Here is a 13837-nt window from a genome sequence, read left to right on the forward strand (position 1 = left end):
GTCGCTGGAATGGTCATTATGAGAAGGTGTAAGCTCAGATACCAGCACATCTCCGCATAGTTACAAACCTTTCTTTTGTGTCTAATCCTCAAGCTCCTTTCTGCTGGAGCATCACCCCTTGGTGTAGTAAAACAACCAAGAATGTGCTGAACAAGTTGGATGGCTGAGCTCTTAAAAGCCATCCTCTTCCATCAATATGTGCCCATTTCTGCTTTAGCAATAGAAATGTAGTTAGCTTTCAGATGCATAGCAATCAAAATATCAACATTTTGTACTTGTTACCATTTGGATATAAAGTCTTCTCCAATGGACACATGTTAAAGGCTTGGACGACAATCTGTGATTCTACTGTGATAGAACCTTTGGGAGACAGGACCTAGTGGAGAGAGAGCTAGGTCATTAAGGACATGCTCTTGAAGGGATATTAGAACCCTGGCCTCTTCCTCTTTCTTGGTGCTTTATTGCTCTTTTTAAGTAAAGCAATGTCAGCAGTCCAATGCTTCCACTATGATGTTTTAACTTGTCACAGGCCCTAGAGACACAGGGACAAGATCCCACAGGGATAATTCTCTGAAACTGTGAGTCAAAATAAGCAATTTCATATTAGAAATTGATTATCTCAGACTTATTGGCACACTGGTGGGCTTTACACAAGGTTGATTGTTTATTCCACTCATAATCCAGTGAACATAACTGTAACCTTCATTCTTGATTTGAACATTTGGACAACAGCAAATGCCCATGAGTTCTAGGACTGGTCCAAATTCCTCATGCTGAGCCAGTCACTCATTGTGGCATCAAAAACTGATGACATCATGACATCGGAAGCCAGTGATGAGCTACTGCCTGGTAGTTACAGTAGCAGCCACATCTGAAGAGTATGAGCTCATAGCTGCTCTCAAATGTCACTGTTCACTGGCTTCTGTCATCTCAATGGCTAGAGTCAAGGTCTCATCAGGGTGATACGCTCTCCGTTCTCAGAATGCTAACAGTGTTTCCTAACAATGATGGGTTTGTGGAGGTGTTGATTCACTGTGTGATGTTGCCTCTTCCCTCTGTCTCTTTGTGTCCACCTCCTCTCTCCTTGTTCTCCCTCTCTCCTTCCTCTCCATTTCTACATTCTCTCCCTCTCCTTCCTCCCTTTCTCATTTCTCTCCTTCTCTTTTTCCTCCCCCTCTCTTCATTCTCTCCCTCTCTCCTTTCTCTCCCCTTTCCCACTTTCTCTCTTCTTCTCACCCCATCATGTCTTTCCTGTATGTTCCTTCTTTCTTCCCTCTTACCTCCCTCTCTTCTGTTCTGTTTATCTCTGCCCTCCCCTTCCTTTTCTTTCCTGTTTTCTTTTCTTCTATCCTCCTTCTCTGTCTTCTTTTTCTTCCCACCCATTTCATATTTTCTTTTTTCCTTACCTATCCTCTCTTTCTCCTATCTCTCTTCTCCCTCCCTCCCTTCTCCCCTTCCTCCTACCGTCCCTTCCTTCTCTCCCTCTTTCCCTTTTCCTTCCTCCTCCCTCTCCTTCTCCTTCCTTTTCTTTCATTTAAATGAACCCTGTGATCTCAAATCTATGGGTTTATGATTCTCATACACTTCTGTCATCAATATTCTGTCTTTTTTTCTTCTAAGACAATGATTCTATCTGATGTGTGTCTTTGATACATATAAATACATGTTATTCAATATACATTTAGTATTTATTATTTAATGTATATTACCATGACTGGACAGGTGAGAGGTTGCCAGAGAGATGTCTCAGGAGTTCAGAGCACTGGTTGCTCTTCTGATTCTCAGAAACCACCCACATGGCGGCTCATACCTGATCTGTCCATAACTCCAGTCCTAGGGGATTAAACACTCTCTTCTGGTCTCCTTTAGCACCGAGTACTAAAGGTATGCACATGGTACATAGATATAAGCACAGGCATAACACCTATATACATAAAATAAAAGTAGAGGTTAAAACATGCCACATTTATTTTCCATTGCCCATTTTGTACATGCAAGTAGTCATGTCTGCTCTTGTGTAGTGCTCATGTAGACTTTGGTTTCATGGCTGTGTTTGTTTACAGCTATATAGAGTTAGGTGGGTTTCCATGATGTAGCAAGAGTTTGAAGAACCTGGTCTGAAAACCACTAGTTGTATCTGTATACACATAATGCTGTGGGCCTGATGTGACTATTCCCACTGATCCACTGCCACTTTTCAAAGAAGTACTAACGGGCTACACTTCTTCCTGGCATCAGTTAAAGTGTATACATGCCAATATAAATATTCATAGATTCAGCACAGTACCTGGCAAACAGTAAGCATTCAGTAAGTGCATATCAACTATGGCTATTGTCTCTTATGCTGATACAGCTCTCCTCAGCATGCTTTAAAATATGAAAACCAACATCATGTCTACTTAGCACAGTAGTTCGCAGCCTTCCTAGTGCTGTGACCCTTTAACACAGTCCCACATGTCGTGGTGATCCCACCATAAAATCATTTCATTGCCTATTCACAACTGTAATTTTGCTACTGTTGTGAATTGTGGTGTAAATAAAGAGGTTGTGAGCCACAGATTAAGAACTGATGATATAGCTGATAAAGAATAGCACAGACTGTCTGATTTAGCTCAGAATGGAGGTGGTTAACCTTAAACAAAGGAATACTTTAGGGTGGTTTGGATGGGTGATACCTCCACAAAGGCTAACGGTCTTCTCCTCTCCTCAGGTGTCCTGTTTTCCCTGGTGGTGATGCTGTATGTCATCTGGGTCCAGGCAGTGGCTGACATGGAAAGCTACAGAGCCTTGAAGATGAGGGACTGCTGGGAGTTCACCCTCTCTGTTCTGTATGGCTGGTCGTTTTTTCTGGCCCCCGCTGGAATATTCTTCTCTCTGCTCGCTGGGCTGCTCTTTCTAGTTGTTGGACGGCATATTCAGATACATCACTAACTTTTGCCACTACAGTTTTCAGGAAAGATATCAAAGCACCACAGTTCCCTTATCCGTTTTGTGTTAGTTACGGCATCGGCATAAAATTAGTGGATGTCCATTTGGAGTTGTTATTTCTTAATGAGTCATTTTTCTTGTGATTTCTCCCATAAAGGAGAGCCTTTGACTTTTCTTGAACACAAAGCTGTCTGTGCTGGCAAGGGACTCGTACTCCAGGGAGCAGATAGTGGGTCCATCTTACAGTTTGGAGTAAACACAGGGTGTGTATGTGATCACCCACAGCAAACCAAGCTTAGGTTGAATTTCTCCTTGACTTGCACTTCTACTACTTTTTAAAACAGGGAGAATAATTAATGGAAAACAAACATCTTACAACTGGTTTTGTTTCTTCCCACCTACATGCCCAGATACCCATCCACTGACTTCTGTGAGCCAATGATTCATTAATTTAAAAATAGATAGCAGTTGTTCTTGTTATCGGAGCCCTGAACTCCCAAGTTCAAAAGGGCCATGACAATAATACCAAATGCAGTTAGTCTAATTTATTACCAACTGCATCAACTGAGATTATTCTTGCTTATGTATGCTTACAGAAACCTTACACTGTTGGAAAGCAGCAAACCCACACAGCAAAGTGCATATAATGCAGATTAGAACTATGTGAAGTTAACGGAGGGATGACCCCAGATTGTAATATGGTTTAAAATTTGTAAAAAGCCGAGAGCCTCAGCTTAGCACGTAATTCCATTTAATATTTTAAAATTCCCATTTAAAACTTAAATTGCTAAGATGTTCAGCATGTTTAAATTTATGGAGAGAACGTGCCTTTAATATTGTCCAGCTATAAAGTTTTCAGCTACTTCCATGTGAAGATTATAATAGCCTTGCTTTATGAAGACCACAGTGTATTAACTCTCCCCCACGTTTTACAGGATCTAGTTCTTCTGGTCATTTGATGGCACATTATCCCTTGATTTCATCCTCTTTGGCGTACATGCCAGAACTCTCACAGACCCACAATCTCCTCTAACCTCTTGCAAGAAAAGATTTTTGTGGGAAAATATAATTCTTTATTATTCACTAGCACAGGCATTTTGCATATCAAAGAGCATCATTTGCAAGAATTGTTGATTGAAATTAAGCTCATATCTGAGAGAGTTCCTTCTTCTAGTACCTTGCATTCTGGAAGTTTCCATCAAGGAACGATTTGGTGTCAGTGAGGCACTGAGAAACATACAGCACTCAGGCTTTGCTGGGGACCCTACGATGCATTCTGCAGATGTAACAAGAAGGAAAGACAGCACTGAGGCAGAGGAATGACCACCTGTAAGGTGCTCTGGGAAGGCTTGGTTAGCTCTTCTTATCTGTTGTAGGTATAGTGGTGATGCTTCCTCAGCCTTCACTAAAGCCTACTTTATACACAGAGGGAGACCTGGAAGGGTAGCAGGAGCCTGAGCTGTCTACTAAACCATGAGGGTGTTTTAGTGAGCAGACTTGCCTGAAAGAGTAACATCTGTATGTAACACTCCAGGGGTTTAGCTCACCTTGCAAACCATTTCAAGGACATCAATACACCTTTGTGTTACTTTCACATTGTCATCTTGTTTCTTTTTGATACTGGCTCATTTGCTTCTTGGCTTTCTTTGGTTTGGTTCAATTATGCACATAGCCTGCGATATTGAGGTATGGAATGCCATTACGTTTTCCAGACAACACTTAGCTGTATCTGGTTAGTTTGTGTCATCTGAACGTACTTTTTCTTTTCTTTTTTTTCTTTTCTTTTTCTTTCTTTCTTTCTTTCTTTCTTTCTTTTTTTTTGTAGAACTTTGGGGTGGGACCCTTTTCGGGACTGTATGCCATTTAAATTTCTCATGCAAGCTGTTTCTAGTAAAAGTTTGAATATTTATACATTTCAGATGGTTGACCTTATTTTTCATTCTCTTACGTGGCTACTGCTTGTTTATAACAAGTCGATTGGCCAGATAGCTAACAGATATGACATTTTATACAGAGCCACACCGTCAAAGTCTCTCCCAGTTGTCACGTGACACTCACACTGATGTTAAGTACCATTCTAAACTTCTTATGAAGTGGATGGAGTGTGAGTAAGTTGTGTTTGCCGGGCTGATTGATATATAAGCCATTGCTTGAAAAGGAACAAAAGAGCTTCATGTCTGAGGGGTGCTGGTTTTCAATTGTCCATGCTGTGTTTATTTCTGTTTGGGGGTACACAGGCTTATCTTGGAAGCAATCAAGGGGAAGGTTAAAATCTCTTTGAGTATTGATTTTGTACTTTAACTTTTCCATTTAACAAATAGGATAGCTCTTCAGCGATGCAGTTAAAAGGAGCGAGTAAGGAAGGCAGTGAGGGATGGCTTGCAGTTTCGAAAGCTGTGATGTCTCTGTGTATTGGGCTTTCTCACTGGGCTTAGGTCAGAGAGTGGCAGATGACACACCAATTAAAGCCAGCTGGAGAGATTACACAGCAACTTAATGATAGGGTTCGGCTTAGGTTTGATGGAAGGGGTGTCTGAAATAACATACTCTGTGGTATGCTCTCTGTGGTCATTGTTACCAGGAATCTGTGAAATGCTGTGTTGAATTTGAAGGTTAAATTCATTTATGTGGGAATAGAGTAGAGCAAACAGCACCATTTGGTAATTATCATTAAAATGTACATGTAGGTGTGTGTGTGTGTGTGTGTGTGTGTGTGTGTGAGAGAGAGAGAGAGAGAGAGAGAGAGAGAGAGAGAGAGAGAGAGAGGGAGGGAGAGAGAGAGAGAGAGAGAAATAGGGAATAGGGAGAAACGGAGAGAGGGAGAGAAACAGAGAGAGAAACAGACACAGACACAGATACATACAGACAAACAGAGTGCTGTAATTATAGGCATGCATAGATAGGTAAACTGGTAGGTGTAAACAGTAAACCATTAGGTGTAGTTAGTGTACAAGGGTTGAGGAAGCTTCACAGGGTTTACTGTGGAGAACAGTGACATTATCACATCTGGATGACACCTGAATAGTGTCACTCAATGGATGATGATTTATCTAACTCAGTCATAATTTGATTTGTGTTTTCATGACAGTTACCAAGCTAGTCTTATAAAAGAACCCTAGGACGTGAGAGGAAACACAGATGACTAGTCTATAGCTGGTCCTGAGGCTGCAGGCATGGGGAGGCATCATCAGGAAACACCAATAGTGCTGGGAAACATAGTAATGAGGAAAATCAAAACACAACTTGCTTTTGGTATCTCTCCGGGGGAATGAGAGGCTCATAAACATAGATGAATAGAAAAATGAATTCTCATTGACTGTCTGGAGGAATTAAATGTGTAGAGACCTCTCAGTAATGGTTGAATGTAAGGGGAAAATCCCAGAAAGAACTTGGGAAGACACTGTCTTATATATTCAAAATCAAGGAGGGCAGTGGAAGATTTTATGTCTTTCATATTATAACACACACAAAAACTAAAAAAAAAAATGGATTCTTTAAACTAGATGGTGGGTGAGGGGAGGAGCGGAAGAGAAAATAACTAGTCAAGGCTAGCTATAGATAAAAGCCTTGTTTCCCACAGTCACCCCAGCTTCTCAGAGCACAGGCAGGTACATCTCAGTGTTCACAGACTGATTATATCACACAGTGAGTTCAAATCTAGCCTGGGCATCATAGCAGTATCCTACTTTAAATATAAAAGAAAGGAAAGGAAGTGCTGGGGAATATAGCTTAGTGATAGAAGTATTGCCTAGTGTGTGCCAAAGCCATGTTCAATCCCTAGATACTGGGGGACAGAGTTCAGAGTCTTTACACTGGTTGACAAAAGTCAGAGCTCTGGTTTCTTGTTGAGTATTTACTTCAGTGTGGGGCTTGTGTGGGCAGTGAATGCTAGGTGTGGTGGTTTGAATACGCTTGGCCCACGGGAAGTGGCATATTAGGAGGTGTGGCCTTGTTGGAGAAAGTGTATCAGTGTGATATGAGCTTTAAGATCCTCTTCCTAGCTGCCTGGAAGCCAGGCTTCTCCTGTTTGCCTTCAGAACAATATGTAGAACTCTCAGCTCCTCCTGCATCATGCCTGCCTGGATGCTGCCATGTTCCCACCTTGATGATAATGGACTGAACTTCTGAAACTGTAAGCTAGTTCCAATCAGATGTTTGCCTCTATAAGAATTGCCTTGGTCATGGTGTCTGTTCTCAGCAGTAAAACCAGGAAATATTAGGGAAAACTCTGAAATCACAGCAGAACCCTTTGGCCAAACTCACTGTGACTTTTAAGCTTTCCACTTTCCTCTCCTAAGTCAGTATATGCCAGCTGGGTTCTGTGAACTCCATTTTTGGTCACTTGTAGTTTGAATGGGATTTTTTAGAAAGCTTTGGAAGACTGAGTTTTGGAAGATGTTATACATGTACATAGAAGCATACGGTAAATCTAATAAGTCTATTATCTCCATCTATTTATGTAAAGTACATACTTTCTCTACATATAGAATTTTTGAGTCATGTACAATTTAGCTAAAATTGCATGATATATCTATTTTTCTTAATACTTTTATTGATTATTTGTGAATTTTACTACATGAATCCCACACATACTCACTTTCTAATCTTCCCAGGTTCACCCTCACTTGTGTGACTCCCTCCCCCCCCAAAAGAGAAGAAAAAGGAAAAAAAATCAATCGTGTGGTCAAACTCTGGGTGGCTAACTTCTTAAAGAAAACTGAGTTCTTCTCGACCCACACCCCAGCCATCATTTTTGGAGAACTACACTTTGGCATAGTTATCACAATTTTTAAGAGTTCTCATCAATGGCTTTCGGTCTAGGCTGTTACTTTATTGTGGTGGTGCATGGTATAGAGGTAGGGGTTATCACAGAAGACTTCTATGAACCTCTTTCTTGACTCTGAGTCTGCAGTGAACAACACCACGGCAAACATAGATTTCTTCTTCTTTAGTCAGTAGGAGCACAGATCACAGCATTTCTCTGCTCCTTGTTCAGGAGTATGTGGTGTTACAGGTGTAATTTCTGGATAATGTTTCCCTATCAATTCCCAGTACAAATGACCACATTTTAAAACATCATCTGGATACCATCACCAGAGTGGGTGATGTTCACCCAGAGAACATCAGTGAGAGCAGAGATTACAGGGTACTGTGAGCAGATGAAGTGGGGGCACTCTCCTGAGCCACAGAAGGAATGGTCTGGTGGGTAAGATGTCCACAGTCGGAAATGACGATCTTCTTGCTGGTCTTTCTGTTCCTGGACTCAAAATGCCCCAGGGTTTCCATGATGCTCATGGCTTCTCTCACTTTCCCGAGACCACATGGTTGCCATCCAGCCACTCAGTCTTGGCAGAGAAGGTATAAAACTAGGAACCATTTGTGTTTGGTCCAGCATTTGCTATGGACAAGATGCTGGGACCTGAATGCTTCGGGATGAAGTTCTTATTTTTAAATTTGGTGTAGATGAACCTGCCACCATTGACATTAGGGCCTGTGGTGTCACCACTCTGGCACCTAAATCCTGGAATAACGTTGTGAAAAAAGGAACCCTTGTACCCAAGTCTTTTCTCTCCCATGTTCAGAGCAGGAAAGTTTTCTGCTGTCTTTGGAGCTTTATTGGCAAACAGCTCCAAGAAGACACAGCCCAAGGGCTTGTCATCAATCACAATGCTGAAGAATACAGTGGGGTTGGCCATGGCTGCAGCATCTGCAAAGCCCCAATCCTGGGTTTTAAAATGTGTAATCCACAAATGATTGCACCTTGCTTTGAATCAGTTTCCTTAGCTATTTCATTCAACAATGTGAATGGTGAGCATGCACTGTGTCACACATGGTGGTGGGTGCTGCATATATAACAGTAACTAAACCAGACCCGATCTCATCATTCTTCAGTGTGAGGCTCCAACAGGACTATAGACAACTCGTGAAGAAAACTAAATAGAAAGTGTCACATTCCACATCACTCATTGGCAAAGCGCTTCAATAAGATCATGGAGTCAACTGACAGAGAAATTTTGAGTAGAAACAGAAGCTGACAGAAGAGTCGGCATATTGCTGCTGTGACTAGAATATCATGTCTTCCTTAGGCAGTAGGTGCTCCCTGACTCACTTTCTCTAATAGTGTTTAAGAAAAACCTTGTGGTTTACTTTTGAAGTTTGGAGTCTCATGCCTATCTGGAAAATCCACAGCAGCTCCTACTGGTGCTGTGAGAGCTCAGTTTCCTATTGAGGACAATCTGAAGGCACACCTGTAAATCTCATGGGGCTAGGCTAGGAGCACCTCAAATTCAAGGTCAGCCTGGGGCACCTGTCACAGAAATGAAAGGAAAAAAGAAAAAGGAAAATCAAGAGAAAATTCAAAGACTTCCTACAGTGTTGGACTAGGTTCTGAAATATAGAAGTTGCCCATTTGTGATCTAGGAAAATGTTTGACACAAAAGGAAAAAAATATATTATAAAAAGGGGGTCATATAGTAAAATAACATGACGGAGGATTTTAAATACAGGCTTTAGTTGAATTCACAAGACTTCTCATTCTCTTGATCTGTAACTTACTGATTTTGTGTGGTGCTGGGGTGGAACAGTGCCCCAAACAAGCAGGGCAGACATTCTACCACACCCCCAACTCTAGCCTGTAACTACACCTACCCCTCAGAGGCAATGTAGGAGAAACTGTTTCTTCTACTCTTTGTGTGACTGTCCTTACTGGCCACTAGAGGGCTGCACTCCGCCACACTATAGCTTGTGGCTCATCTGCAGCAGTTATAGTCCCCGAACACTTCCCAGTCTACAGGTAGCTGGATATTCTGAGTGAATATTGTTCCTCAATCGCTTTATTACCGTGCTGTTTCCATCATGAAATATTCAACTCTAAAGCCCAGATTTCACTACCTACCAAGCTCTCTCTAGAACAGTTTCCAAGGTGACTGCCTAATCCACATAATAGGACAGAGAGAACAAAATGTTAATGAAATATTTTAACTCTCCGAGCTGTTTTGTTTTACAAAAGTAATACATATTCATAGATATTCAGTGGAAAAGAACAGAACAGCAAGGGAGCAACAAATGATGCTGTCCTCCGGCACAAGGAGCCAGGAGCTGCTTGAATAGGCAACCAGGAGGCTTTGCAGAGTAAAGTTTTGTAGACTTAGCGTGTTGTGTGTGTTTTATGTGTGCTATGTGTGTATGTGTGTGTATTTTACGTGTATATGTCTATGTGTTATGTGTGTCTCTGTGTGTATTTTATATGTATATTTTATGTATGTGCCTGTGCTATGTGTGACTGTGTCTATGTTTGTATGTTATGTGTATTACATTTAATGGGCATGTATTATTATGGTTGTTACTTATTTATTTATTTATTTTTGGTGTATTTTGCCTCCATGTATGCCTGTGTGCCTGGTATCCATAGAGGCCAAAACAAGGCATCACATACCCTAGGACTAGAGTTAGAGATGGTTTTGAGTCACATTTTAGGTGCTGAGATTAGAACTTGAGTCCCCTGGAAGAGTCGACAGTGCTCTTACTTTCTGAGGCATCTCCCGGGCCCAAGTTTTATTTTTAACTGAATACTACCACTTTTGTGCCATTAAGTATATCTCAAAGGTTGTTTATGCTTTCCAACCACAGCCAAGCCATACTCCTGGGTGCATGCTGGACTGCTCTGAGTTTGAGCCTTGTTCCCTAGAGAGCTCATGATTCAGTACTACCGCCCCTGTGTACTACAGAAAAAGGATACAAAGGGCATTGCCTACAGTGACTGTGAGTCAGAGAGGCATGGACCACTGAGTTCCCAGAGGAAACATAAAAAGTGCTCTCTAAGTGTCCATGGAATGGAAGGTAAAACATGGCTGAAACTGGAGGTAAATCAGGTTTTGAGCAGCGTCTTAGTAGCTGTGAGGTTACTCATTTTTCTTGGAGAGAAGAAACAGGAACAGGAACAGTATGTAACTTGCTCAAAGCCACACACGGAGGAAGTATAGAAAGTAAGCTTCTAGGTGAGGCTCCAGGCTCTTTCTACGTGTTCTCCATAGTTGCGAAAGAAAACTGCTTTGAGCGTGTCTACATGAAACAAAGGCTCACATTATGTTAGCTGTGTGAAGGAAAACAAAGTTGCACAAGGCGAATCCTGTTTAAATCCTTGATTCGTGTTGAGTTAGCATCGGGGTAGGGCAAGGGGTGGTGAGACATCTCAGTCTGTCTGTGGCATCCCCAATGGCCACGTGAGTCATTAATGTGAGGCAGAAGGGAGTCTTAAGCTACTTGAACAACATCTGCTACTCTGTAGCAAAATCTAGAAAGCCCTACTTAGAAAGCGTGCCTTGTCTGTAGCAAAAGCCCCGGTGTGGAGAGGGGTGTGGCTTTTAGGGGCGTGGAGTTAAAGATGAGATGGCCCGTGCTCCTTCAAACAAGGCACTGAGCTGCCTCTCAGTCCTGAGCAATGCTACGTGCTGTTAAATCCTCCAGGGAGGTATCCAGCTAGGGCTATTAACCAAGTCCTACTTGCTGATGGTTAGGACAGTTGTGTGTGGGCACCAGAGTCAGGCAATCTCTGAGAAAAGGGAGGGTTCCATTTGGGATCCATAATCCCCATGCTTAGCACTGTGATGCTGAACTGTGGTACAAGTCCTCTGTGTTCCGGTCTCTTCATGCATGCAACTGGACAGTGAATGACTCGCTCCAGATACCTGGAACAGTGCCCGCTACCAAGTAAGTCTTTCATAAAGGGTATCAACTATCACCGCTGTTGCTTTAAATTATGATGTTTCTATAACGTCAGACCTTGTTCTTATCCTCCAGAGGTCAGTAGCTACATCCTTTCCCCAGACCATCATCTCATTCCCACCATTATGGAAACATCCTTATATTTCATGGCTTCTGCTGGCTCATAATGCCTGGGACAGAGAGGAGAACTCACTAGACTTCAAGGTGAGGTGACTCTAAACATATGGAGAAACAGATCACCAAAGAAGAGAAATCACCCAAGACAATGATTTGGGTAGGCTTGCCAAACACAGTTCCAAATGGAATTATGACCATTAAAAATGGGGGATCTATTTGAATGGGGAAACACAGTTGGATAATGAAAACCAGCTCTGCTATCTATCAGTGGTGCTTGCAAACATTATGAGGCTTCACTCTGAAGCCAGTCCTCTCTGCCACTCATAGCAGGCTGACAGCACCCCCCCCCTCATGGGCTATTTGGCAGCTGTTTCCATCACAGATCATGTTACTGTGTTTGTGCCAGGCACCCATGTTGCAAACCGGTATATGACTGATCACTATGGAAAGAACCATGCTGGCTCCTGGTCTCTGAAATTAAAAGCACGGTCTCTGTGATTTCCTTTCTTTATGCAGAACTTCTGGGAACAGCTTTTGCTCTCACCACAGGGGAAGTCTAGCTGGGCCATCATTCCGACGGACTGTATTATCAGGAACATTAGCTTTTCCTCCCTCTACATTTGCTTAAGAACTTATACATTGTAGTGAACACGGAGTACCAAATAGGACAGAAAGAATGGAGTGACCTGCCAAGGGGAGATAGGGCGTTCTCAAATGACTTCAAACGCTTCCCCAGCCTCGAGGCCCTTCAGGCTGAGTTTCTGTGCTTCCTCAAAGCTGAGCTTTGCATTCCTCCCCTGTCCCCCGTTCTTTCCCAGAGGCCTTTGGATGCCATTGATGTTAGAAGATTATTTCTTACAAAGAAACCACAATTGTCCCTGCTTAAGAAGCAGAAGATGAGAGCTTTGAAAAGTAGGAGCAAGTGGTGAGCAAAGAAAGAGTGGATTTGAACCTCACCTTCATTATCACACATTATGGTGGAATGAATGCCCCAGAACGTCCAATAAAGACGGCATGACATACACATGTATCCCCAGGATATAGGAAATTCAGGAGTTCAAGGTTGTCTTTAGGTGTATAGTCGAGTTCCAGGCCAGGCTGGGCTTTCACAAGAGACTTTGTTTCAAAAAACAACCAAAGAAAAAACCGGTCCAAACAAAAATCAGTAACAACTAAAAAGAAAGAAGTGGTCTTCTACAAAATTTGGGTAACATCTATGCTGAGCCACAGTGTTGTGAAGGTTAGAGGGAAAGACGCATTACCACAGCAGAGACACTGCTCAAAAGTTAAGAGTTAAAATAATACAGCTTTCCCAGAGGACTCAACTCATAACACCAGTGCTGGGCAGCTCATAAGTACCAGCTCTAGAATCTCTGATTCCCTCTTCTGGATGCCAAGGGCACTGTGTTCTTGTGATCATACCATACATACATGGACACAGACCACATACAACACAAACACATACACAAACTACATACAGCACTTACACACACCACAAACACAGACACAATACAAAACACATACATTACACACACCACAAACAAGCCACATATAATAAACATACACCACATACAACACACATACAACACACATACACACAAGTCACACACAATACATACACAACACACACAGATACACACAAACCACATGCAACACACACAACATATACAGACACATACAAACTACATGCAACACATATCACATACATACATGTGCACATGCGCATATACACACACATACACACACACAGATACACACCATACAGACATATATACATAACACACACAAGCCAAACAGACACATACATGCCTCTCTCTCTCTTTCTCTCTCTCTCTCTCTCTCTCTCTCTCTCACACACACACACACACACACACACAAAGACACATACACAAAGACACACACACTCTTACACAAAGACACATACATACCACACACATATGCAGACATAACACACAAACACACATCACATACACAGACACACCACATACAGACAGACATATCACACACACAACAGATACACAACATACAAACAGACACATCACACACACAACAGATACACCACATACAA

General features: G+C 42.1%; 1 protein-coding gene and 1 pseudogene across 1 annotated transcript in view; one reads left to right on the top strand and one right to left on the bottom strand.

Moving 5' to 3' along the window:
• The window catches only part of Tmem182 (transmembrane protein 182), a 45263-nt gene extending 40418 nt beyond the window's left edge, over nt 1-4845 (top strand). Inside the window, exon 5 of the mRNA XM_028775511.1 lies at nt 2711-4845. Coding sequence (XP_028631344.1) covers nt 2711-2931 — 221 coding nt within the window. The 3' untranslated portion in view covers nt 2932-4845. The remainder of the gene's footprint in view (nt 1-2710) is intronic.
• A 3222-nt stretch (nt 4846-8067) lies between these two features.
• LOC114627533 lies at nt 8068-8627 on the bottom strand (annotated as a pseudogene).
• Between the last annotated feature and the right edge of the window lie 5210 nt (nt 8628-13837).

Source organism: Grammomys surdaster, unplaced genomic scaffold (genome assembly GCF_004785775.1).
Source record: "Grammomys surdaster isolate TR1022 unplaced genomic scaffold, NIH_TR_1.0 255, whole genome shotgun sequence".
Lineage (NCBI taxonomy): Eukaryota > Metazoa > Chordata > Mammalia > Rodentia > Muridae > Grammomys > Grammomys surdaster.